We start from the raw sequence: 27718 nt of genomic DNA, 5'->3' as shown, positions 1-27718 counted from the left end.
CGTTTCTATTGTTAGGTGAGACATTGGTTAACGGAGTTTTGCCCCCTTTTACGACTTTTCTTGCCCCCGTTGTTAGATGAATCCCTGCAGCTGATAATTGGCAACCCAGTTGTTCAAGGAAACTGGCTTCCCCATTGACTTTGTGAGAAGGTCGCAAAAGGAGGTCAGGTGATCTTCGGACACAGCAATGTCCATCAGTGAGCCAGAGGTCAAGCCTCTGAATTTTGACCACACAATCATGGGGATGCTGCAAAGGTTGGAATTGCGAAAAACGATCATAAGCCAAATTTTTCAATGCCGTTGTAACTTTGAATGGCCACTAAATGAACTGTTGTTTAAGTTGAGATCTACTTGTAGCTCTAGCCTAGGAGTAGGCAACCTTGGCTTTTTTATGACTCGTGGACTTCAGTTCCCAGAATTCCTGAACCAGCCACGCTGAGGGGAAAGGGAGAGGTTTCCAAGCTGAGCCTTGCTGGCTCAGGGATTCTGGGAGTTGAAGTCCACGAGTCCTAAAGGGGGACATAGTTCCCCCACGCGGGCTTAGAAATTCTGGGAGTTGAATTCCACGAGTCATAAAAGAGCCAAGGTTGCCTACCCCTGCTCTCGCCCAACGGAAAAGCGTTGTTCTTTCAGCTGCAAAACTATCATGCGAAAAGACCGGTCACAAATTATACTGCCGTCCTAGTCCTTAGCTGGCTTTGTTCAACAACCAGGCCAATTATCTGGATGAGGTTGGCCAGAATTGTTGATTGTGGCTTTACACTCCTGCGGGATAAATTGGAACCAGGAAGCTGCTGTCGACTTTGCAACACCGGATGAAAAGGGATGGCATTTCCATTTCAGACGTTGCTCAGAAACCGTGATGATTGAGATGAGTTTGAATATTAGTAGCTCAGGTTACTGGTTGGCTTTGATCTCCGAGCTTGGCGATTTGGCTGCAAATGTTTCATCTCCATGGGGGGGGGGGACATCTTCACTGAGCTTTGGAGATTATTACACACATGAACACATAAACAGACACCCCCTATTAAAAACCAGCACACTGGATACATGATCAGATGTGCCTGGGATGTTTTTGCAGGCTCCTGCGTTCCAAACCTTGCCACCTTCAAACAACACGCTCCAGGACAGCCCAATATTTCTGTGCTTAACTGAGTTTCTTCCCCCCCCCCACCACCACATTTTACGACTTTTCTTGCCACAGTCGTTATGCGAATCGTTGCGATGGATAAGTTGGTAACCCGGTTAAGTGAATCTGGCTTCCCCATTGACTTTGCTTGTCCAGGTCACAAAAGGGGATCATGTGATGTGACACACACACACACACACACACCCTGGGACACACAGCACAACGGTCCTAAATACAAACCCATTGCCAAGACTCCGATTTTTGATCATCGGGATACCGCAAAGGCCATAACTACGAAAAATGGTCATGTGTCTCAATCTTCAGTGGCCGCTGTAACTTTGAACGGTCACTAAACAAATGGTCAAGGACTACCTGTGACATCTATGTGGTCGATGAATTGACCGCTAGCTGGAGGAATAGATGCAGAATCGGCTTTTCGGGGTTTGCAGCAAAACAACCAAACAGTGGCAAAATCTGCAATCTGAAGTGATGGATAAATTAATAGGGGAGGGGCTATGCTAGCACCTCCCCATTCTATAAGTTCCCCATAACTGGAGAAATTGCGGTCAGCACCAATGGCCGTCGCTGCCGGATTGTTTTTTTTTTAAAAAAAAAATCTAAAAATGGCACCAGGAAGGAAGCTATGCAGAAGGAAAAGAGCACTCTCTGGCTGGACCTCTGACCTCCACTTCCTTGCGCTTTTCATGTATTTTTGACGTTGTGGCATGTCGTTCCCACCCCCACCCCATTTTAAATATATCACTCATACGGGAAAGAAATGGCGTTATTCCTTCTGTTAAGAAAGGGAACCTGTCCACAGCTAATCCCCGATTTAGCTAATTCCCATTGCTAAGCAAGGCCCCTGTTAAGCGAGTCACACCCCATTGATGACCTTTTTGCCACCGTTGTTAAACGAATCATTGCCGTTAAGTCCAGCTTCCCTTCGTTGCCTCTGCTGGTCAGAAGCCAATCGTCAAGGTCGTAATTGGCAATCTTGGGATCCCGGAACAGTTGTAAATTACACGCTGGTTGCCAAGAGCCTGAATGTTGATCCCGTGACCTTGGGGATGCTGCAAGGACCCGTCATTAAAACCACTTCTCCCCCCCCCAGTGCTGTTGTAACTTCGAACAATTGCTAAACGGCTGGTTGTTAAATCGAGGATTACCTGTATTTCACCCCCTTCCAGTTTTAAAAGGACTTCCCTTCTCTCTGAATTTTTGGAAGCTCTGAATGTTTGGAGCAGCTGAATATGTTGGTTTTCTCTTGGATCAGATGTTGCAGGGGGGAAGGGGAAAAGGGTCATTTTCAGCAAAAGTGCAGGAGGAGGGTTATGCTGGTTTTTCAGCTAAACCGTGGCTATCGCTTGCATTGCAGAAGAGAAAAATAAATGTTCTCCAGAGGAAACGGAAAGTACCGTATCTGTGCATCTTTAGTCTTGGAGGAGGGGGGGGGCGTTGAAATCTAGATCGGGACTTAAGATCTTCCCATTAAAATGTGACACTCTTGATAGGAACCTGGAGGTATTTTAATTTCCATAACTGCTCAATTGGGAAGCCAGCTTAAAGGTTTGGTTGCATCAGCTACATGTCCCTCAAGGGAAGATCCTTTTGTCTCCCCCACCCTTATATTTGCCCCAAGGTCTCATCTGAAGCTCCCTTAGATCAGAACCTGGGTGGGTACAATCCTGAAGGCTAAAATGCTCCAGATTGTAATGAGGAAAAAAGATGGACACCCCTACCGAGAAAAGACCCTTGAACGCCAATCCTGGGAGTGGAATCTCTCTGTAGGAAAGCTATTTTTTTTTAGCTGGAAGCTAAAGAGTTCACCGAGTGCCACCTTATCTCTCCACATCGATCCCGTGCCTCTTTTCCAATCTCTTGCTCCATGTAGTAAAATATTCTATAAAAGAAAGTGACTGAAAATCTATAGCTCTAAGAATACCTGGTTATCTTGTGTGTCTATGTGTGTGTGTATCTGTGTGTGTGTGTGTGTGTGATATCGCCCTTGTTCTTATTTTTAATCTCGTTATTAAACTCAAAGAAATGGGAAATCGAGGCGCGTCTACGTTCGCTGGGACCTGAAAAGCAGAAAATGAAAGTTAAGGGGGCTCCAGGAAACAGGAAGAAAGGGGGGGGGTGGGCCAGGCCAGAGGGGAGGGGGGAGAGAGAGCATCTCACAAGTTGGAAGGAAGTTTTGAGCGGGTGGGCTCTTGTTCCCCACTCAGCTGTAGAGATCCTTTCCTCTCAGCAGTGGGCAGAGAGGAGGAGATGGCAAATGGTGGGGGTTGGGGCAGAGAACCTGAGGATGTTTGGCGTGGTAAGGTGATCCGTCCTGGCCCCGAGCTATATGGCTTCCCCAGAGGTCTGGGGCCTCCCCTGATGTCACTGCCGTTGCCTCCGCCGGAAAATGAGGAGAAGCTAGAAATGGACTCTCGGGAGGAGGAATGGGGGCTTGAAGTCTGCGCTGCTTCGTGGGGCAGAGACGGTTGGGAAGCGGAGATCAACTTGAGGTCCTGGGTTAATCGTCCTGGCAAAATCAGCGGTCGACTCCGAGGCTGGAGCACCTGGGCAGGTGGGCTGGAGGTCTGAGGCAGGAGCAAAGAGTCTTGAGAACCCAGCGTCCCCAACGGGCCACACTGGAAAGTCCTGGAGGGCAAGCTTTGACTGGGAGGGCTAAGGCCTGATGGTCGTGGGTACAAGGGTGGGGCCATGGAACCGGGCTTTGAGGGAGTCAGGGAGGTGAAGGAGGACCGTTCCTGGTGCAACTGAGCGACAGTGGCCGGCTCAGCAGAAGGGCCTAATGCACTTGGCTGGGTGGGGCTGGAGGTAGGAGGGGGGCCTCCTGAGGCCTGGGCTAGCTGGCGTAAGCCAGAAGAGGGAGAACTGGACAAAGGGGGCAACTGGAAGTGGTTGGTCCCTCCAGTTCCTGAGAGCTGCAACAGCTGCCCCGTGGAGTGAGGCCTGCCCGTAGGTTGCAAGCGGCTGCAAGGACTAACAGGGGAATTTGAGGAGAGTTGAGGGAACGAGGAGGGGGTGGTGGCTGGTGGCGAACTCGGGGGAGCCTTCTGGAATGGGCCAAAGCTGGTGTCTGAAGGCTGCAACTGAGCGGCCCCTTCAGTCAGATCTAGAGGCCCAGGACACAGCTGCCCCAGTCTGGTAGAGGTGGGGCTGCCCAGGTTTTGTTGCGTTGACCCAACGGAAGGAGAGCTGGCCAAGGACCGGTGCAAGGGACCCAAGCTGGTTGATGCGGAAAACCCAGCCAACTGCTGGATCTGGAAGGAGGAGGAGGAAAGGGTCTCCAACCCCGGCGTGTGCTGTTGGGACGGCGTGCTTGACGGGGATCCCACGATGGAAGGTCCAGCAGAAGACACCAAGGAATGGAGCCGCCTCAAGCGCCTCGGAGTCTGGCTTTGCGGCTGCCCCAGAGAACCCAGAACGGAGACCGGCGGGCGGAAAATGGCTGTGGGAAGGCGTGGGTGGTGAGTCAGCGCTATTGCTACTGAAGTGGTGGCTGCAGCAGCCTGCAGAGGAGCCTGGATCAGCGGGGTCCAAATAACAGGCGTGGGAGTCGAGGCTGCTGCTGCCGTTGCCGCTTGGACATTGTGGGCGCAGTGGGCCATTTCTCTGTCGTGCTGCACAATTTGTTGGATGATCTCGTTCTCCTGGTAATTGAAGACGCCCGAGTTGAGGTCGTGTTGGACCTTGTGGAGAAGGATGGAGTTCTTCTTACCTGAAAGGAAGAGGAAGGACAGTTGAAGAGCTGTCTTTGAGGAGCCACCAACCAGGGAGAAATGGTGAAAATCCTGTCCTTCTCAAAAAGTCCAGGAATGACTTTCTTGCCCGCCTCAATCAACGTCTGCAGAGGATTCATTTCCATGGGAAATCAAAATGGGGGTACAAAAGCCACAGCCCGAGAGATCTGCAAGGATCTCCTGAGACTCTGCGGTGAATGACAAAAACTTCAAAGGCCATTTCTGGTCCACGTCTGGACAGTGAACGACTCCTTGGGCCAAATGGCCCCTCCCAGAATTCCCTTTGAGCGCTGAATTGCATCACCCTCGATGCGTGGCATGGGCCCCCAACATTTCGTAGCAGAAATTGAAGCAAAAATCCTTAAAATAGACTTATATTGTGGGATGAGGACCACGTTATCTAACTATTAGACACCCAGAGCCTTTAGAAACGAGCAGCACACACAAAAAATAAACCAACCCCCCTACAGAGAGAAGTTTGTGTATATTGTAGCAATACCAGATTTCCCCAAGAGTTTTAAGGACTGATTGGGTTAATGGCAGACAGGCAGTGGTGGGATTCAAATATGTGAACAACTGTTTCTCTGTGTGGATGCCGCTTCGGGAAGTCCATTCTGGGCCTGGGCAACAAAAAATTAGCTACCAGTTCTGCTGAACTGGTGCGAACTGGCTGAATCCCACAGTGCAGACAGGGATAAGTGTATTATGGGAACAAGGCCATCTAGCAGTGTTCCAGTATCTGAGGGACTGCCACAAGGCAGAGGGGGCCAGGTTGTTCACCAGAGCACCAGAGGGAAGGACGAAAAACAATGGTTGGAAACTGATCAAGGAGAGAAGCAGCCTGGAACTAAGGAGAAACTTCCTGACAGTGAGGACAATTAACCAGTAGAACAGCCTGCCTCCAGAAATCGTGGGTGCTCCATCACTGGAGATTTTTAAGAGCAGACTGGACATTCACCTGTCTGAGATGGCATAGGTTCTCCTGCTTGAGCAGAGGGCTGGACTAGAAGATCTCGAAGATCCCTTCCAGATTCTAGTCTAGTCTAGTCTAGTCTAGTCTAGTCTAGTCTAGTCTAGTCTAGTCTAGTCTAGTCTAGTCTAGTCTTCAACTCCCCTAAAAACATAGAGAGAAAAATACTGGTGTGGACACATCACACAATCCAATTTTGCTTCCTTGACTCAGTGTCAACTTTGGTTCCTTGCCTTCAAGTGGTTGTTCAGTCATGTGCTAAAGTGGACCTCCGTGTTCAGAGTTGGCTTACCTCTGTAGGTGCTACAGGAGATATCTGAACACAATTCCCATCATTCCTAGCCATTATAGCCACTGCCAGGGAATACTGTCTGGAATGGTATAGAGTCTCCTGCCTGTGCAGGGGGTTGGATTAAAAGACCTCCAAGGTCCTTTCCAACTCTGTTTTCTGTTAATTCTGATGATTTATCATGGCCCATGTTTGGAAAGGTTACTGTATATAACAGTATATATACAGTATATCATTGCTGGAGATCCACAAAAGAAGACTAGGGCCTCTGAGCCCTGCTGATGAACTTCCTGGGAACATTTGGGTGGAAATAAGATGCAAGACCAGGTGAACCTTCAGCTATCATCAGCAGAACGTTTCTTCATACTCTTCCCATGATCCATGTCGCTCTCTACATCTCACACATTCTAAGATGCCACAGTAATAGTCTCCTAACCTGATCTGTGCTTAAGAAGAAAAGAAGAATGGAGTTAGGGGAAGCTTTGGAGATGAGTTCCTCAACCTTAGATAGCTTTGAATACCCACATCAGCAATATCAGAAGAGAACCTTCAGTATTCAGTCTGTCTCCTGAATCCCAGATCTGTGTGTGTGTACTTACCAATGCGGTCCAATCTATCCAGTGCCACTGTTTCAAAGGCCCTTCTCATCATGGGATATTCCTCTAATACTTCATTGAAGTTGTCCACCGAAAGTGAGTAGAGGCGGCAGTACGTGTCAGCTCTCACGCTGGCTGTGCGTCGGCCACGAGTCAGCAGGCAAATTTCTACAAGAGAAGAATACCTTGAAATCTATTTTGTGGTGTGGACCACAGGCTTTTCAGGGCCTACAGCAAGGGCAAGTAATCTAGTAGTAGTCGTAGTAGTAGTTGCTTACTACAGTTAGAGGCGAGGAGCATACCAATCGGAGAGTCAATCAAACTACTAAGCACTTCAATGGAAGATCTAAAAAAAAATTGCAGAGAAGAGCAACAAAGATGATTAGGGGACTGAAGACTAAAAGAAGAATGGTTACAGGAATTGGGTCTGTCTAGTTTAATGAATGGCTGTGTATGGCTGTGAAAGTTGGACCATAAGAAAGCCTGAGTGCCAAACAATTTTGAACTATGGTGCTGGAGAAGACTTCTGCGAGTCCCCTGGACTGCAAGGTGATCAAACTGGTCAGTCCTAGAAGAGATCAACCCCGACTGCTCTTTAGAAGGCCAGATCCTGAAGTTGAAACTCAAGTACTTTGGCCACCTAATGAGAAGGAAAGACTCACTGGAGAAGAGCCTGATGCTGGGAAAGATGGAGGGCAAGAGAAGAAGGGGACGACAGAGAAGGAGGTGGCTGGATGGAGTCACTGAAGCAGTAGGTGTGAGCTTAAATGGACTCCAGAAGATGGTAGAGGACAGGAAACCTGGAGGAATGTTGTCCGTGGGGTTGCGATGGGTCGGACATGACTTTGCAACTAACAGTTTAATGAAAAGAAGGATTAGGGATGACATGACGGCAATCTTCCAATATTTGAGGGGCTGTCCCAAAGAAGAGAGGATTGACTTATTCTCCAAAGCACCTGAAGTGGTGAACCAACTTAGAACTGAGGAGAAATTTCCTGACAGTGAGAACAATTAACCAGTGGAACTACTTGCCTCCAGAAGCTATGGGTGCTCCATCACCGGAGGTTTTTAAGAAGAGACTGGACAACCATTTGTTTGAAATGGTACATCCTGCTTGAGTAGGGGGTTAGACTAGAAGACCTCCAAGGTCCCTTCCAACTCTGTTATTCTGTCATTCTATTATTCGATAAAACATCAAGATCAGATAATCAACTCTATGCAAAGAAATCTGGCACTCTTTGATCTTTGTTTGAACTGCATAGCCAAGAGAGGGAAATGGTTTTCCATACCTCCAAAGTAGGAACCGTCGGCCAGCTTGGTCTCCTTGTTGCCTTTGGTGAGCACACTCACCACCCCATGTTGGATGAAGTACATCTTCGTCCCGATGGTGCCTTCTCGAATTATGTAGTCCCCTGGCTGGAAGACCTCAAAACGCAGCTTGGTCAGCATGGAGGTTACAAAATTGGGATCGGCATTGGCGAATAGAGGCATGGAAGCCACCAGTTTCCTGCAGTTAAAGTTGATGATCTCCTAGTCCCAACAGAAGCAGAAAAACCCTGTGAGATACGGGGGATTTTAGCTGTTTAAATAATGCTTCTTGACCCCTCCTCCCCCTATCGGCAATGTAGCAGCAGGCATGAAAAACCGATGCTCATCTTTTCCATTTCTGGAGCTTCTTTCTTATGTAGACTCATGCTTCATCATTCAGTCGATTAACCAGCATAACACATTACGTATAAGTTGGTTAATCTATCCTTCCCATACAGTATGTGAAGCAGCACAATTGTTTAATATCCTAGACAGTCCCAAGCTCTTTCAGCACGTTTGATCTTTGTGCTCTCTGAGCTTGGTGGTTTTCTTGCAGACATTTCACTACCCAACATCATCATCAGAAATGTTTCCAAGAAAACCACCAAACTCAGAGAGCACCAAGGACCCCACAATCCTTCTCCACTCCACAAACCCCCTCCCTTCTAGCACTGATAATGTTCCCTAGTTGGGTCATGAAATGTCTGCAAGAAAACCACCAAGCTCAGAGAGCAGCAAGGACCCCACAGTCTTCTTCCTCCTCTTCCTCCTCCTCCTCCATGCAAACCCCACCCCCTTCTAGCACTGATGATGTTCCCTAGTTGGGTCATGAAACGTCTCCTCCTCCTCCATGCAAACCCCACCCCCTTCTAGCACTGATGATGTTCCCTAGTTGGGTCATGAAACGTCTGCAAGAAAACCGCCAGGCTCAGAGAGCACCAAAGACCCCATAGTTCAACCCTGAGCTACACATATTTTCTCTTCTGTCGGTACCTTTGACGTGGGCTTCCTTCACCTTTCTACTGCTCACCTCTTTAAGGGGTTCGCTCAGTTCTCCCAGGATGCTCTCTTCATCAAACATTTTGCCCTGATACCGATGTTCATAGTAGTCATGTATTCTCTGGCGCATCTCAGCTGGAAGTTTATGGAAAGACATGTATTGTTCGACTTGCTTGTACTGTGTGGGGAGAAAAACAGGATTCATCAAGACGGGTTTTGACATAACTTCAGTGCAGGCTACTTATATTCTCCAGTCCAGAAATGGACATTGCTAGATCATCGCCATGCTCCTTTTCTCCTCACAACTGGGAAGACTGTATAGAGCCGAGGTGGCGCAGCAGTTAGAGTGCAGTACTGCAGGCCACTTTAGCTGACTGTGTTCAGCAGGTCAGCAGTTCAAATCTCACCGGCTCAAGGTTGACTCAGCCTTCCATCCTTCCGGGGTAGGTAAAATGAGGACCCAGATTGTTGGGGGCAATGTAAATATATATACATACATTGCTTACTGGTGTACACCGCTTAGAGAGTGCTTGCACTTAAAGCGGTATATAAGTCTCATAAATAAAAAGACACTTAGAAGGCAATTCAGGCGCTTGGTCACCAGCATGTATATCCGAGGACTGCAGCATCCCGGGGTCTGTGAACACCCTTTCTGACCTTCCCAGGTGGCTTCAAACATGCAAAGTCAATGGGGGAAGCCAGATTCACTTAAGGACCTCATGATTCCCCCAATGGCCACCCTGATTTGCTTAACCACCATGGCAAAAAAAGATGAATAAAATTGGATGCAACTTGCTTAGCAGCCGCCTTACATAGCAACGGGAATTCTGAGATGCTGGGAGGACATGTTTGAAGGATACATTTATGCCTGATCTATCATCGTTCACACAGTACAGGTCAACGCTGCTAACATCGAATGTTTCTGCTTTGACAACATATGGAGTTGCAACCATTTTGCTTCTTGTGTTTTACTCTTAGAATTAGAGTTAGAATTAGATGATACTTGGGGGGGGGGAGGAGGAATGTGCATGGGAGTTTAGTTAGACATAACAATACTGGACCTAGTGTGTGAACCAAGGTTATTGAAATAAGAGATGATAAGAATTGGCGGGCTGGAGAACTGGAGGGAGAATCTGCATTTCAAACTGGAATGGTCACCACGATGTAAAAAAGATGTCGAGACTCTAGAAAGAGTACAGAGAAGAGCAACAAAGATGATTAGGGGACTGGAGGCTAAAGCATATGAGGAACAGTTGCTGGAATGGGGTATGTCTATTTTAATGAAGAGAAGGACGAGGGGGGACATGATAGCAGTGTTCCAATATCTCAGGGGCTGCCCCAAAGAAGAGGGAGTCAAGCTATTCTCCAAAGCACCTGAAGGCAGGACAAGAAGCAACGGGTGGAAACTAATCAAGGAGAGAAGCAACCTAGAACTAAGGAGAAACTTCCTGACAGTGAGAACAATTAATCAGTGGAAAAGCCTGCCTCCAGAAGCAGTAAATGCTCCAACACTGGAAGTTTTTAAGAAGAGACTGGACAGCCATTTGTCCGAAATGGTGTAGGGTTTCCTGCCCGAGCAGAGGGTTGGACTAAATGACCTCCAAGGTCCCTTCCAACTTTACTACTATTACAAATATTACAAACTAATTGGAGAATGTAATTTATGACTGTGAATTAGAGGAGGGAATTGTGCTTTGATACTATGTGCTCAGGGGAGGGGAATTCAGATTTTGTCTTTGGCTATGTACGTGCAGATGCTATGCTCCTTGAATAAAGATTCTTTAAGGTAAACAATGCCTCAAAGTCCTTTGAAGAGTTTCATCTGTCAGAACCATGACAGTACAATAGGAATCCATCCAGAAGCTGTGCTAGCAAAGGATCTCTGGGTCAGGTGGCAGCCTTTCATTCAATTCTGCTCACGTGCCTCCTTCTCTTTCAACCTCTCCCCCATCTGTGCCATGGGACATCCATCCATCATTTTTATGGACAGAATCAAGCTGAAAGGAAGCAGGTTCACACCATGACTTTGAAATGAGATCCACATGAAAAACCCTGCAAATTACTGCCTTTCCCTTTTGCCTGGAGAAGCAATATGGAATTCCCACAGCAAACCAGAGCTGGTGAACAATTTACTGATACCCCTTTGAACCCCATCCCACCCTTGATAATAAAGTGCCCCATACCAGCTGTTTGGAATTAGAAAGTGCATGAAATGAGGCTAAAATGATCGTAATTGTTTAAAAAAAAATAGAGAAAAAAACGCCAATTCCCCCCAAATTAGCAAGATTATAATTTTCTTTTTTAACTATTACTGCTAGACAAAGGTGGTTAACTATTAGTGTTAGAGTGGGGTCTAAACTGGGATAAACTAAGGTTTGATTGTTTGCACCGATGTGGGTCATCAGTGCTAAGCTAATCGTGTTGTCCACTTTCATCTTCTCAAGCCTATTCAGAAGCTCAGAACCGTATCTGCGGAATTTAAAGAATAAAACCTAACAATGGAAAAGCCTCAAAATATCAGTTTGTTTGGGGCAGGTGTCTTCTGGTCAAAAGTCCCAAGGCTGCTTTTCTCAAAAGGCAACTGGACTTTCTTTGTTTTTCCTTGAAAGCGTTTCGCTTCTCATCCAAGAAGCTTCTTTAGTTCCGACTGGATGGTGGAGGATGGAAGGATTCGTATTCCTTGCAGTCCTCTGGTCGTTAGTATTCTTTCTGAGAGTTATTGAGGCCACTAGGAGGTTTATCTGTGCCCTCGGGGTCACCTGAATAATGCAAATGGGCGTGGAGCCTGCTTGGAACAGCTGAAAGGACCTTGTAGTAAACAGGTGATTGCAGCCCTCCCCCTCCATTGAGAGAAGGATGTTCAGTCTTAACGTAATAATACTAATAATGCTAATACTAATACTAATAATAAAGTTGAAAGGGACCTTGGAGGTCATCTAGTCCAACCCCCTGCTCAGGCAGGAAACCCTATACTATTTCAGACAAATGGCTGTCCAGTCTCTTCTTAAAAACTTCCAGTGTTGGAGCATTCACCGCTTCTGGAGGCAGGTTGTTCCACTGGTTAATTGTTCTGTCAGGAAGTTTCTCCTTAGTTCTTAGGTTGCTTCTCTCCTTGATTAGTTTCCATCCGTTGCTTCTTGTCCTGCCTTCAGGTGCTTTGGAGGATAGCTTGACTGCCTCTTCTTTGGGGCAGCCCCTGAGATATTGGAACACTGCTACCCTGTCCCCCCTCGTCCTTCTCGTCATTAAACTAGACATACCCAATTCCAGCAACCGTTCCTTGTATGTTTTAGCCTCATCCCCTAATCATCTTTGTTGCTCTTCTCTGTACTCTTTCTAGAGTCTCAACATCTTTTTTACATCATGGTGACCAAAGTGGATGCCATATTCCAAGTCTGGCCTTACCAAGACATTGTAAAGTGGTATTAACCCTTCAGGTGATCTTGGTTCTATCCCTCTGTGAATGCAGCCTAGCACTGTGTTGGCCTTTTGGCTGCTGCATCACACGGCTGGCTCCTATTTAAGTGATTGTCCACTAGGACTCCAAGAACCCTCTCTCAGTTACTACTATTTAGCAAGGTACCTAGATGGCCTCTTTGACCCCTCTCTGTCCAGAATGTGGACTTTGCTGGCTTCAAAAGTGTAGCTTTTGTCTTTCAAATCCATTTCTTTTCCCTCTAAAAGATTCCTTTTGCCATTCAAATATTTCACACCAATTTTATTAGAACAGCATTCCTTGCGTTTGCTTTCCACTGCTGCTGGTCCTTCAGATTTGATCTCTCCCTGCGCTGAAGAAAACACCCACGCCTCTTTTTCTGTCTCCCACATATGATCATAATTAAGTCTACCCACTTATCATCCCCCAACAAGCAGTCCAAAACGGACAGGGAAAGAGAAATCACAAAAGGAGGACGAGACAATTCATCGACCACAGAAAAGAACACACACTCGGTTGACTTCAAAGACAAAAATCGCACGAATCGAATTGGATGGAACCAACAGATGGAACTAAACGTATCTACCGGGCAGACCACAGAATGAGGTACAGATCATTAAAAAGCACAGGAACACAAGCCGACTGCATGGCTAAATCTGATCATCCCCCAAGGAATTTTATGCATTAATTTTCACTGGTTCATACAAGGTTTTCCAAACACTTTTTAGCCTGTATGACAAAAGAGCCCTCAATGATGGCATGGCCACCAATATGCCAATGTGCATATCTTTTAATTTATATATCTAAGTTGGGTTTGGCCTTTCAGCTCACCAATGTATGCATTTGCTCAATCAATTGATTGGGGGATTGACCTGGGCCAAGCACGGTCAAGTTTTGAATCACCACTCAAGCAAAGGGGATGCTGTCGCCATGAAGCTTTGAACCTAGGCTGCTTGTCACTAGTAATCAAATGTAGCGGGGATTTTGTAAGTGCCAACGTGAAACAAGCAGACAACAAACACATTAATTTGGCCTCCCCACCCCTGCTTTGGCCCTTCTGCCCTTATCACGCATGAGTCCTCCAGGGGTTGTTTGCAGGCAAGATTTGCTGCAAACGTTATTTTGGAACAACGAAGCATCTTCTTGATTGTTTGCATTTGGTAGCACATTGAGTGTTTTGCTTATTCTTAGATTGTTCTGTTTAATTGGGAATTAAGCTAATTTTTTTTAAATTGAATACATTCAGCCTTGTGTCTGTGGTACTGACTTTGCAAGATAATGCATTTTAAAGAAACAGCAATATTTCCTGTGAGTGAACTCTTATCATCTATCTGTCATTCATATCTATCTATCTATCTATCTATCTATCTATCTATCTATCTATCTATCTATCTATCTATCTATCTAGTTAGCTATCTAGCTATCTAGCTAGCTATCTATCTAGCTATCTGTCATCTATCTGTCATCTATCTGTCTGTCTATCTATATCTATCTGTCATCTATCTGTCATCTATCCTTTTTCTCTATCATCTATCTATCATATATCATCTATCTCTCTTTTATATCAGTCTATATGATCTATCATCTACCATTTCCTCTGCTCTCTTTCTGATCGTTCTTGGGGTAAAGGAAAGAAGGGACAACTGATGAGAAGGATCCACTCCCTAGACTACATCTCAGCAGCACCTGGATCCCAGAGTCATCCAGCTGCTGAACCTCATCACCAAAGCCCCCTAAGAAGCCACTTACCTTCTCCTGATACTGTCGCCGTGAGGAATCCAGAGACTGGATAAGGGCCGTGGCGTGGCCGATGAACATGGCATAGCAGGTGGCACCAACGATCATGCTTAACATTGTGAGCCACACGTCAGACATGCCCACTGGGGCTTGCTGTCCATAGCCGATACACAGCATGTGACTCATAGCCTTGAACAGCGCATAGGAGTATTGCTTTCCCCAGGAATCATTCTGAAGAGACAGACAGACGAGAGTTACACAAAATGAGATGGACACAATTGGATGAGGTGGGACTACTTTCCCTGCATTCGGTGCTCCACCACCACTCCCATCAACTCTGAAGGGTCAGTGAGGGTCAAATGTCCACCAGGCTATGGGCAAGAAACAAGAAGCTTACTTTGGCCACCTCTTACAAAGAGAACCTCTACAAAATGTTTCATAGATGGCATCTCCCACCCACAAGATTGGTTAAAATGTGTACCAATGTCTCCCCTAAATGTTGGAAATGTAATTTGACAAGTGGAACTTACTATCATATGTGGTGGGAATGCACGCGAGCTCGTGATTTTTGGAACAGGATTAAAGTATGGTTGGAAGAAATATTAGAGCAAGTGGTAGAATCAAAACCAGAACTCTTTCTATTAGGTTTAACTACGCAAAAGCATGACAAAGGCATACTTTATTCAATGCTACACATTTTAACGGCTTCCAGACTGGTTTTTGCTCAAAATTGGAGGAATAAGGGAACTCCAACGGAAGAAGAGATCCTGCATAAAATTTTATCATGTGCTGAGATGGACAGGCTTACAATGATTATGAAAGACCAGACAGAACACGAATACTTCGAAATCTGGGATAAATTTTACCGTTGGTATGAATTAAGGAGAACTGCTCGGACTTCAAGTTAATGGTAGAATTAAAAGATATATATAACTGTACATATAATTGTATATATAATTGTATTGTATAGAAGAATGAGGCTTATATAGAGGTTAAGAACGATGTATTAAACTTTTGTACCATGAGAAACAAACTGATAGGAAAATTCATTCTGGAATGTCATGTTTGTCCATTTTTGTTTTAATTTTATTATGAATAAAAAATTTAATTAAAAAAAATGACCACCAGGCTTGCCACACCTTGCTAGTTCCACGCTTGAATGCACCACGGGTGGTTGGTGAGAACCTCAAGTCAGAACAGGCGAATTGTAACCAGTTCTCTTTCTAAGTTCTCAAGATGCACTTGACTAGCATCCGTCTGGAACAGTGGTGTCCATGGGGGGTGTCCAAAAAGGCACGATGGCACTTACAACAGTACAATCAAAGTTTTGTCCTTGCCTTTTTTTAATGGGGGGGGGGAGGAGAGACTTCCACTCCCATGTATACCACTAGTCTGAAATGTGGGGAGGAAGCTGTTGTGGTGCTTGGAATATGGTCCTAGATTGGTGAAGGTCCTCTTGGAACCTGGGCTGATCTTCCTGAAAAGTCCCTCTTTGGCCTTGCATTTTTTCCTACATTAAGTATCTGTATCTCGATCAGTCTATCTCAACCTTGTTAACCTTAAATTGTATGGACGTCAACTCCACGCACAAGAATTCTGAGAGTTGAAGTCCACACATCTTATTATTGAAGTTGAGAAAGACTGTTCTAGATGATACAAATACAGGAGGCTTTTGAATGTAGTCTTAGCAAACACAAAGATGTCCTAATAGACAGACATGAAACAACATGTAATCTCAGCATGATCCAAGGCACCTTGTCTACCACCCTTAAAATAACTTCAAGTCAATTTAAATGTACACATTGTCTAAATTGAGGATCATTTAAGCCATCTGAATCCAGAGAATATGTTAGCATCTAAGGAAGGGGTCCCCAACCCCTGGTCCATGGACCAGCAAAGCTCCATCCTCGGAATGCAGGCAGTATTCAAAACCACATCTCCTCTGATCTGTGGAAAAACCTTTCTTCATGGCACCGGTCCCTGGTGCCCAAAAAGTTGGGGACCTCTGATCTAAGGAGACATCTTATAAAACTATTAGAAAGAAACCCATGACAGACCCTCATTTCCAAAGCCTTCATCACATCCAAAAATTCATCTATACGCCCTCTGAGCTGAATGCCGTAGATCAGGGGTTCCCAAACCCCAGTCCATGGACCAGTACTGGGCCACGGCATGCCAGCAACCGGTCCGCACAAAGAAGCGAAGCCCCATGTGAAGGATGCAGGCAGCACACAAAACCATGCACTCTCTGGTCCGTGGATAAGCCTTTCTCCACAGAACCGGTCCCTGGTGCCCAAAGGATTGGGGACCTCTGCCATAGATGCTTAGATGGCTTAGAGGCAACTGAGAGAGTGTTCATCGGACTGGTTCTGCCCTTGTGCGGATCAATCATTCCGCATTTTATTTGTTCTACTTTTTGAACTTCTATTTTTAGGTTCCTCTTCCTTCTTTGAGCTCCAGACAATGCATGTTCCTTCTTCTTATTCTTCTAGCGGCTTAACAAATTTGCAAAGCAGGAACCAGCCTCTAGATCTTCCAGGCTGAAAAGAAAGATCAATCTCAGGGCTTTAACCCCCTACAACTATTACCCGTTTGCAAAAGCCTGCGTTCTGCTACCCGTCCTGTTGCAGCATCCACTTGGGGAGTTGTGTGGAGCTGATGGCACTTCAAAAATAGATCCCTCTTTTAATAAACAAATTGTTCCTGCGGCATGATGACACATCTGTACTGCTGCTTCTCCAGGAGAGGTGGCAAATGTTATTTTGGCTCGGTGCCCATGCAACTACTTCAGGGGTGGGGGTGAGAGGGGGAAGAATCTGCTCTTCATTTTGGAGAGTGGAGATAGGGTGGCCCCCTTGTCTATGTACACACAGCCTCATGCGCACCCGTATGAAGGAAATGCAATCCGCATGGAACGAGGGCAAAGGAAGTTGCAAGCTAGCACACCGTATGTACACAGAAGGAGGCACACGTAGGACAAAACAATGATAATTGTTGGATAAGGCAAAGTAAGTTACAGATCATTAAGAAGATCCATCTAGTGCAGTTTTAAGACTTGTGGACTTCAACTCCCAGAATTCTGGGAGTTGAAGTCCATAAGTCTTAAAGTTGCCAAGGTTGGAGATCCCTGATCTAGTGGGACCAAGAAGAAGGACCTTCCTCCCAGTGGAACATCATCCCTGCAGAGATAATCCACCTTGATACTCTTTTGAAAGGCCCTAAAGCAGTGATGGTGACCCTTTTAGAGACCAAGTGCCCAAACTGCAACCCAAAACCCACTTATGCATCATCAAGTGCCGGGGTGTGGCCCATTGGCTGGGTGTTGCCAATTGGGTGGGCGTGGCCAATTGGGTGGGCGTGGCTGTGGTGGTAATGGCAGACTGGGTGGGACTAAAAAGTTCAATCAATCAATTCCAACTTTGCAAGATCTTTTTTTTCCCGCTAGAACAGCGGTTCTCAACGTTTGTGTGACGGCGACCCCATCACACAAACGTTATGCGAATGCGTGGTGCGGCGCCGCCCCATGTGCGGCGCGCATGCACAGCGCCGCCCCCAGAGGCGCGCCGCCGCCCCATGCGCGGCACGCATGCGCGGCAGCGCCCCCGAGGCGCGCCGCCGCCCCCCATGCACGGCACCCATGCACAGCGCGCATGCGCGGCGCCGCCCCTGGAGGGGAGAAAATGGCGGATCGCCGCCTTTGGCGACCCCCGAAAAGTGGTCGATCGACCCCAAATGGCGTTGCGACCCATAGGTTGAGAACCGCTGCGCTAGAAGTTGAAATTGACTGATTGAACCTTTTTTTTTTTTTGCGCACGGCGGTAGAAGCCTAAAGCGAAATGGTTTTATAAAGCCAGCTGAAGGACTAGGACTGGGGTGACGGCACGCGTGCCCACAAAGAAGGCTCTGAGTGCCGCCTCTGGCACCCGTGCCGTAGGTTCGCCACCACTGCCCTAAAGACATGGATTTGCCAGCAGGCCTGGGAACCCCAGGGTGATATGGAGCACATCAAGTGATTTCTCTGGTGTGTGTGTGTGTGTGTGTGTATGTGTGATGATTTATTGGGGTTTTTTTATTTGGGATTTTATTTCTTTAAGCTGTCTGGAGTTACCATTTTTGACCTTCAGGGTGCTATCCTGAAAAGACAAATGTCACTTTTAGCTACTGTGTGGACTTTGGTGTGATCCCAAATCCAGTGTTTAGCTAAGTGAGAAAGGCCGGAACTGCCTTCTTTGCCAATCTTTTTCTGAATTGCTCCTTCCAGTCCACATTTCTGAATGTCCTTGAAAAGTCAGGTAGAAAATGTTCTCAGAATCCAGAGTAGCTTGTGTGCTCGGAAGCTGCGCTCCCCCCAAAAGGGGCCAAGTCAAGAGAACAGCCAACACTGATGTTCTGAAACTCGAAACTAATTTTACTGAACTGAATGAACAACGTTCAGCATGGAACTGCTAAATCTGTAACCATTAATGGAATAAATGTGGGGAGGGGAGAGCTGGACTTGCCCAGACTTGGCTTGCTTATGGACAAGTAATGATTCCAGACTGATTCCTCTCTTGACTCCAACCCCTGGCTCTATCTCTTCTCATCCGATTGATTTGGGTCCAGATCCTCAAAGCAGGAAGCTGCTTCTGGATCCACCTCAACTTTGCTTCTTATCCTGACTTGAGCAGAAGAGACCCAACCAGACCAGGCTTTGGGGCCCCTACCTCAAGCTCATACAGCAGTTGCCAACCAATTCAATAAGTCCGTCCTTCCTTCCTTCCTTCCTTCCTTCCTTCCTTCCTTCCTTCCTTCCTTCCTTCCTTCCTTCCTTCCTTCCTTCCTTCCTTCCTTCCTTCCCCAAATGGCTCAATAAACTATTACATGAGGATTTGTAATCCATTCCCCATGAGGGCTGCAGTTGCTGGGAACTGTAGTACTACAGCCTTTGAATTTCATAGCTTCCCAGCCCCCGATGTATGGATTCTACCTGAAGGATTCATTCACAAAATATGAAGGACTTTGAAGATAAGGTGGGAGGGAAGGAAATAATTTATTTATACTCTCTCCTGATACATTGATATTCATTAATCCATCCATTCATTAAACCATCCATCCATCCATCCATCCATCAATCAATTTCTAAATGGGGCTAAGATCATTTCCTCACTGCAGGTGCCCTGAAGCGACCATCTACACATCTTTGACATACTACAGGAGGATATGATAGTCATAATAATATTTCCTTAAAATGTTTCTTCTTGTTCCTCTCATAAAACCACAAAGCCTGCCATTCAGGAAGTCATTTTCCTCCGTTAAACAAATGTGGAAGTATTTTTAGACTGTGATCATGCCCTAATCTAGATTTATCCCCCCCCCCCTTTTTTTTAGAGGTTATAAATTTAGATTGACTTTTCTTGCTGGGGTGTGCGTGCACATGTGTGAATCGGTTCCCAGCACTTTGATTACCTGGACCTGTTTCATTCAATCTTTTACCTACGTGCCTTGGTAATCCATACCTTAGATTCTTCACACTCCATCTGTGTGAAGTTGGTGCCTGGCAGAGGAAGTGTGTGTATTTTCCCTTTAATAATTCTTATCGGAATGGACGAAAAAAGAACTGGGATTTGGAATTTTCTGGCAAAGAATGGTGAGCAAACTCAAATAGGTGGAATGTCCTGTGTTTTGCTCTCGTTGAATGATAAGGAGGTGGCTGATGGAACACAGAAACACACACACCCCCCCACACACACACACCTCCTTTCCAAGCACAATTTGCTCCCTCCCTTTCTATCCTGTTTCGCTTTTAATTTAATTTCATTTGTTTTGAATTTAAGCTCCCTTATTTATTGTTTTAATATTTTATGCTGCGTTTTATTCAACGTCCGTAAGCCACCGCAGAGTCGCCTTTGGTGAGATAGGGGTATACATTTGATAAATAAACAAACAAGCAAATCTTTTCGGTATAGTTTTATCATCATAATCTTAAGTAATTTTAACGCTTTTTTAATGTATTCATTTTTGGGCTTGTTTTATAATTGGTAAGCCATCCAGAGTCACCTTATAGGTGAGATGAATGACACAAAAATTTAATAAATAAATGAATGAATGATTGAATAAATAAATAAATAAGGGAGCCATGGAATGGTTAAAAAAAATCCTGCTTCTTTTCGTATAGTCCTCTCTCTGTTGGATCTAGAGACTCCCCCCCCCATTTCTGCAAAATCCCAAGCAAAGCTCTCCTTAGCACATCTTTCCATGGGCCTTTTCCAGATTGGGATCTATGGGCAGTTAGGGCAGCCCCCGAACAACGGAAAGAAATATAACTGAAAATAGTATCTTTTAGTAGACTTTTATGGCACCTCGCCTGTGAAACCCAGCTGAGAAGCATCACGTAGGAAAAAAAAAATTGGAAACCATTCTCAAACCAGCTGAGAACAAGCTGGCCCCATCGTAGCAATGATCTGGAAGAAGACACTTTTGTGATTGCAAGAGGACATGATTTATCGATCGTCAGCTTCCCATGATTGTCAACCTTCCCCATATTTTGATTGGCCTGCAAGGAAAATGGATAAAACCAGAGAACCTAGACGTAAGGTTGGAAGGAAATGTTTGATCATCAAACAGTGGGCTTCTTAGATGGAAATTGGGGGACACCTCAGCTCTATTTGCTGTACTAGAGGTGATTCACCAGTGCCAAGCGGGTCCGTGCAGGCTTTCAGTAACTCACCACCATGCGGTTCAGCGACACCCAACAGTCCCCCGGAAATTCTTGGAGCATGGGCACCAGGAACTGGAGACAGCCATCCCAATGGCACAGCAACAGCATCATGCCGATCAAGTTGCCGATCCGTACCACGGCACTGGCCAGGTCATAGGTCATATGGAAGATCTAGAAGAAGAGGATTCACCAGTAAAGTTCACTGCCAAAAATATGGAAATGTTGAAGTTACCTTCTTGGGATGACAGACTTCTCAAACTAGACCACCTAACCAGCCAGTAGGCCAGGACACGATTGGCTTGACCTCACCCATGGAGTTTCCTGACTCCATGGGAAAATCTAAATACTCCAAATCAAGGGTCTTCAAACTTGGCCCTTTTATGACTTGTGGACTTCAGCTCCCAGAATTCCTCAGCCAGGCACATGTGCCTGGCTGAGGAATTCTGGGAGTTGAAGTCCACAAGTCATAAAAGGGCCAAGTTTGAAGACCCCTGCTCCAAATCCAGTTCCATTCTCTAACCACCCCACCTTCTTCTGAAGTAGCAGCTCTGCTTCAAGAACAAGCCCATCCAGTCTACAGTCCTCTTCTAAACAAAAACGCACAGTTAGTATCTCATGATGCTTAAGGCATGCCAAGAGAGGATAGTTTTCAAAGCCTAGCCTTGGTGCAAATGGCCTCTTGGACCCCAGGGATCTATTGATGAGATGGCTCGGCTTCCACATTGCCAACTCTGAGAACTGGCAGGACTCTTTTGAGAGAGTTCTCCTGCTATTGGAGAAGAAGTTGATCTGGCAGAGTGTGGAGATATTGGAAACGTAGATGACTTATTTACGTGGACATTGCAGCCAAATCTATCTATTGTTCAAGTGACTTATTTTATCCACAAGGTAGAACTGTTCCATCAAAACTCTGCAAATGTCAGTTGAGGCAGCAGGCAAAAGAGAGGGGATTAACATCCCTTTAGACCAGTGGTTCTCAACCTTTTTAATGCCGCGACCCCCAATTGGTCGTAAGTCGAGGACTACTCAACCGGTCGTAAGTCGAGGACTACTCAACTTGTGCAACACCGTTTGCAGAATGGGACTTTTGGCGGGCTCAGCAGGGCAGAGACAGCCTGGACAATTCCTATTGGCTTTTGAAAGCCAATAGAATTAGACTCTATTCAAGAGAGTCTATTCTGTTGGCTTTCAAAAGCCAATAGAATAAAAGGGAGTAGCACAGCTAAGGAAAAGGGGGGAAAAAATGGCAGACTGCGTTGTTTGGCGACCCCTGTGAAATGGTCATTCGACCCCAAATGGGGTCCTGACCCACAGGTTGAGAACCACTGCCCTAGGGAGAACAACATTACCAAAATCCTCCCCCCCCCAAGAGTCAGATTAAATTTGAATGAAAAATTGGGCTTTGCATGTGTGTGTGTGTGTGTGTGTGTGTGTGTGTGTCTGTATCTGTATATATTCAAGAACAGGAGCAGCTAACACTCCTGCCTTTCTAAATCAAAGTGGCAGCCAAGATCAGCTACGGTTATTTCGGCATGTGAGATAAACCACGACAACGACAAAAATCAAAAGACATTTCTCTCCAAGCCTGGAAGTAAAATTACAAGGACAAAATAACTAACAGAGTAACACAGTAGATGGCAGTAGCTAACCAGTCTCGGCTGATCTTGGAGATGCTAAGTAGGGTCCAACCTGGTATGCGCTTAGAAGGAAGACCATGAAGAAAGTCCAGAGCAATAAGCAAAATGAAAAAAACTGAAGAATCAGTCTAGAATAGGGGTCCCCAATCCCCATCCATGGGCCAGTACCAGTCAGTGGTGTGTCAGCAACCGGTCCGCACAAATAAGGAAAGCCCCATCCACAGGATGAAGGCAGCACACAAAACCACACACCCTCTGGTCTGCGGAAAAGTCTCTCTGCACGGAACCAGTCCCTAAAAGGTTGAGGACCTCTTGTGTAGAAGACAGCACCAGCAAGCCATTTTTTGTATTGCAGTCAAGAAAAACACAGGAAGAGGCTACCGTGACTTATAGAAGATCCTACCTTTTCTGAAGAAAAAAAAAAAGTATTCCTTGCAACTAATTTATGATATCACCGATTGAGGCTCTCTTTAATGACAGAGCCTGCCCCGATACAAATATATCTCCTTAAGGTTTTTGTGTGTGCATATATGTATGTTTTATCAAGCAAATCACTTCTTTTTAACAAATGAATCTTTATTTTAGAAAAGAAAAAGAAAAAAAGGACAAAGTTAAACTAAACAAATTAAAAAAAAAGTTAACTAAACAAACTCCTACAAACTCAAGCAGGGGTTGGACTAGAAGATCTCCAAGGTCCCTTCCAATTATTGTATGGTCTATGTTCTAAACCTGAACTTTAAAAAAAAATCATAAGAACCAGGAAAAAAAAGAAGAGAAGGTAAAAATGGAGAAACCAGAAAAAAAAATCTCCTTATATATTGCAGTGCAGATAGGCACTGATTTAGTAATAAATGCCATGTCGTACTATAGTATAATCAGATACAAAATGTTATTGTACAATATAATCTCTCTGCCAAAGAAGAAAATAATACTTCATCCTTCGATTAATGAATATGATTGTAAGACAGGTAACTTATACATTTCTAAAACTTAACACCTGAAATAATCATCCTTTTTCAATTGCTCAATGTTATTTTTTTTTTCACCATCCTCCATTCACGATGCAACCATAATTCCTGACAAACAATCAAATTCCAAAGTTTTGATCATGATTCAACATCACTCTAGAGTTGATATAAAAAAGTGGGCTAATTTATGATTCCATATGTTGCATTTGTCTTTGCCAGATGTGTGAACCAGATGATCCTTATTAAGCTGTAAAATGGTTTTTACACAATGGTATGAAAACAGCAACTGTGTGCGTTTGTAACCAGAGCTTAGCATAGGGTGGGTACTCAGCTGAAAAATAAGTCTAGCCCAGTGGTGGCGAACTATGGCACGGGTGCCAGAGGCGGCACTCAGAGCCCTCTCTTGGGCACGCGGGCCATTGCCCCAGTCCTAGGCCTTCAGATGGGTTTTATAAAACCTTTTCGCTTTAGGCCTCCGCCGCCTTGTGCAAAAAAATAAAAAAAAGGTTCAATCAATCAGTCAATTTCAACTTCTTGCGGGAAAAAAAATATTGCAAAGTTGGAATTGATTGATTGAACTTTTTAGTCCCACCCAGTCTGCCGTTACCACCGCAGCCACGCCCACCCAATGGGCCATGCCCACCCAATGGGCCACACCCACCCAATGGGCCATGCCCACCCAATGGGCCACACCCAGCCAACGGGCCACACCCACCCGGCACTCGACGATGCATAAATGGATTTTGGGTTGCAGTTTGGGCACTCGGTCTCTAAAAGGTTCGCCATCACTGACCTAGAAACTTAGCTAAATGGGCAGTAAAAACAGCTGTGTGTGTTTGTGTGCCTTTGAGTTTCCTTGGCAAAATTTTGGAAGTGATTTGACCTTGTCTTCTTCTTCCTAGGGCTGAGAAAGGAGGACTGGCCGAAGGTCACCCAGTTGTCCTTGTGTACCAGGTGGAACTAGAACTTACTGTCTCCCAGTGTCTAGCCAGGGGCTTTCACCACTATCCACCCTGGCTCTCACTACCCAAAATAGCTTATAAGAAAGAGAATTATTATTATTATTATTATTATGAAGGAAAGAGAGAGGACCTTAACGGTTGCAGTAGCTGAGATGTGAATGCTACCTTTGTCTCAGAGATGTCTAAAAGATTAGGGTGCAGAATCCACACAAGCCCCAAAAGAGGTCCCACCTGATTTATTGCCCATTTACGGGGATCTAACATAGCTGTCTCTTCTACAGTGATTGCCTTTTGTTTTCAGCCCTTCTGACATTAATAGAATAACAGAGCTGGAAGGTCATCTAGTCCAACCCCCTGCTCAGGCAGGAAACCCTATACCATTTCAGACAAATGGCTGTCCAGTCTCTTCTTAAAAACTTCCAGTGTTGGAGAATTCACAGCTTCTGGAGGCAGGTGATTCCACTAGTTAACTGTTCTAACTGTCAAGAAGTTTCTCCTTAGTTCTAGGTTACTTCTCTCCTTGGTTAGTTTCTCCATCCGTTGCTTCTTGTCCTGCCTTCAGGCGCTTTGGAAAAATAGTTTGACTGCCTCTCCTTTGGGGCAGCCCCTGAGATACTGGAACATGCTATCCTGTCCCCCCTCGTCCTTCTCTTCATTAGACTAGACATACCCAATTCCAGCAACCGTTCCTGATATGTTTTAGCCTCCAGGCCCCACCTCATCTTTGTTGCTCTTCTCTGCCCTCTTTCTAGAGTCTCAACATCTTTTTTTATATCATGAGATATAAAATGAGATGATGAGAATTGCCCATTAGCAACATCCGGACAGCCACTTGCTAAGTACCCCCGGCTAGAAAGAACTCAGAGCAGCCTGAAAATTCCTATTTTCCCCCCTCCTCTGTGGTTTTGGCTACATCTTTTCCTCTTTGAGAGTTTGCAAGGAAAGGACCTCTGTCCAAGGAGATTTGCTGCCAACCCACAAGCTGGCTGAAAAGCGGGCGAAGGTTCTTGTGCTGCTTTGTGCTTGAGAAAGGATGAAGGGCCTTTGGTCAACTCCAAGCTAGAAGGGGCCCTGCATTGGCCGGAGATAAGAAAGGAAGCTGCTGACAGCCCAGATGAGTCTCATCTCCAAGCATGAAAATGTCTTGAGATGGAAGATAAGAGAAAAGCATTTGATGATATGCTTCCTTTTAGAGCAGCTTGTTCTTGAGGTTTCCACTGGACCTTTCACCCCCAAGGTGGAGAAGCTATAAATGGCTGGAAAGGTCTTTGAATTCCTGACACTTCTAGGACTAAGTTCACCGTGCACTAAATGAACACCGCTGCCTTTTCAAGGATAACCACAGAGAGGCTGAATCCTGGAACAGATGTGGCAACGAGGTTTCTACAAATCTCCAAATGTGGAGAGTCCTCAATTTTTGGGAGCTGAAGACACACAAGCCCAACTCTTTACTAGGAATGGGCTGTAGGATATTTTGGTCTCTTAAATCAAGACCTTGCTTTCAAATGCTAGCAATATTTGTAGAGTGATAAAAATGGAGGGTCCATTGCAATTGTATTGAGTGGCATGGTGGCCTAGAGGTGAAAGATGCTCCCCTTCCACTTAGAAGGCTGAGAGTCCAATCCTAAGGAGTGGCAGATGTTTCTCTCCCAGGGTTCAATGGAAAAAAAAAACTGCTGTGAACTCTGTGTGGCTTCAGGAAGGGCCTCCAGCCAGCAAATGCTCAGCTCTATCCAGTCACCCCGATACTATCCCGAATTAAGGGATTACAGGATCATGAAAAGGGAGTTTATTGCAATTGTATAGCAAAGGCTGAGCTCAGCTTTTATTTTTATCTGCCGTAAAAAAAGTCAGAAGTCTTTGTGTGTGTGTGTGTGTGTGTGTTTGTTTCTAATCTTTTTGCACAAATCTGCTATTTCTCTCTATATTCCGACTCTCTATTCTTCTCGGCTGTTAGCTTTCTTTTAGTTTTTTTTTATTTATATATACATATATGTTATCTCACTTTTATGCTTCCCCGTTCTGAAGACACAAATCATCCAGTTTCCACTGATGCAATTTTCAGTTTGAGATTTTGGAGGGGGGGGGGAGGAAACCAACTTGGAAATGTAAGCATACAAAGATAAAGAGGATTTCTAAATGTACTTCCTGGTCCGTGGTGCACTGGTTTACCCAGAGTGTACTTAAAATGCATTAGGTGTGTTGCAGAGCTGATTTATTTATTTAGAAGTTCCATTTTAGAGTCAAATATTCATAGGGCAATTTGCAGGGAGGAATCTTGCAAGGTGTCCTTAAGGGTGACTGAGGCAGACATGCAGCTATTAAGAGGAGAAGCTGGCCATTTAGAGGAGAAACATGTTGAAGTTTACTCAAGAGTCTTTCATAAGGAACATCCTTAAAGGCTTTCTGAAAAATCAGAGTATAATGTCAAGAGTGTTACCTCTCTCCCCAAGCTTATTGACACTCAAAAAGCCTGACAAAACCAAAGAAAGTGAGATAGGATCTACCTTTGCAGAATCCATGCCGATTTTCTTCAGCAAGCTTCCCTTCCTTCCTTCCTTCCTTCCTTCCTTCCTTCCTTCCTTCCTTCCTTCCTTCCTTCCTTCCTTCCCTCCCTCCCTCCCTCCCTCCTTCCTTCCTTCCTTCCTTCTTTCCCTCCCTCCCTCCTTCCTTCCTTCCTTCTTTCCCTCCTTCCCTCCTTCCTTCCTTCCTTGCTTCCTTCCTTCTTTCTTTCCCTCCCTCCCTCCCTCCCTCCTTCCTTCCTTCTTTCCCTCCCTCCTTCCTTCCTTCCTTCCTTCCTTCCTTCCTTCTTTCTTTCTTTCCCTCCCTCCTTCCTTCCTTCCTTCCTTCCTTCCTTCCTTCCTTCCTTCCTTCTTCTTTCTTTTTTCCTTCCTTCCTTCCTTCCTTCCTTCCTTCCTTCCTTCCTTCCTTCCTTCCTTCCTTCCTTCTTTCCCTCCCTCCCTCCCTCCCTCCATCCATCCATCCATCCAAATATTTGAGTATCAAATTATTTTGCTAGGCCATCATAAATATTACATTTCAGATTTTTAAGGGGTCCTGAGTGAATGCCATCAGGACTCATTGATCTGTTACTGCTTAATTCTTCAAGATCTCCTGGATCCATGTTCCTCAAATGTTCTCCTAAATGTTTCTCGCAGAGAAGTCTTTTGTGCTTGACACTAGGATATTAGCAATGTTTTTGATTCAATTTGGGTTGATATGATCAAAGATGTGCTTG

The 27718-nt window shown here is 45.4% G+C and overlaps 1 protein-coding gene across 1 annotated transcript in view; it reads right to left on the bottom strand.

The window, feature by feature from the left end:
• Positions 1-3294: 3294 nt before the first annotated feature.
• Positions 3295-27718, bottom strand: part of HCN4 (hyperpolarization activated cyclic nucleotide gated potassium channel 4) — a 53602-nt gene continuing 29178 nt past the window's right edge. The window contains exons 3-8 of the mRNA XM_039339441.1: positions 20923-21084; positions 14229-14447; positions 9075-9221; positions 8026-8266; positions 6740-6904; positions 3295-4859 (exon numbers count right to left, since the gene is read on the bottom strand). Coding sequence (XP_039195375.1) covers positions 3304-4859; positions 6740-6904; positions 8026-8266; positions 9075-9221; positions 14229-14447; positions 20923-21084 — 2490 coding nt within the window. The 3' untranslated portion in view covers positions 3295-3303. The remainder of the gene's footprint in view (positions 4860-6739; positions 6905-8025; positions 8267-9074; positions 9222-14228; positions 14448-20922; positions 21085-27718) is intronic.

This window comes from Crotalus tigris, unplaced genomic scaffold (genome assembly GCF_016545835.1).
Source record: "Crotalus tigris isolate CLP2741 ecotype Arizona unplaced genomic scaffold, ASM1654583v1 scf7180000017735.2152567, whole genome shotgun sequence".
NCBI classification, from domain to species: Eukaryota; Metazoa; Chordata; class Lepidosauria; order Squamata; family Viperidae; genus Crotalus; species Crotalus tigris.
Note: the sequence above shows the minus strand (reverse complement) of the source record. Positions and strands in the feature narration are given on the sequence as shown.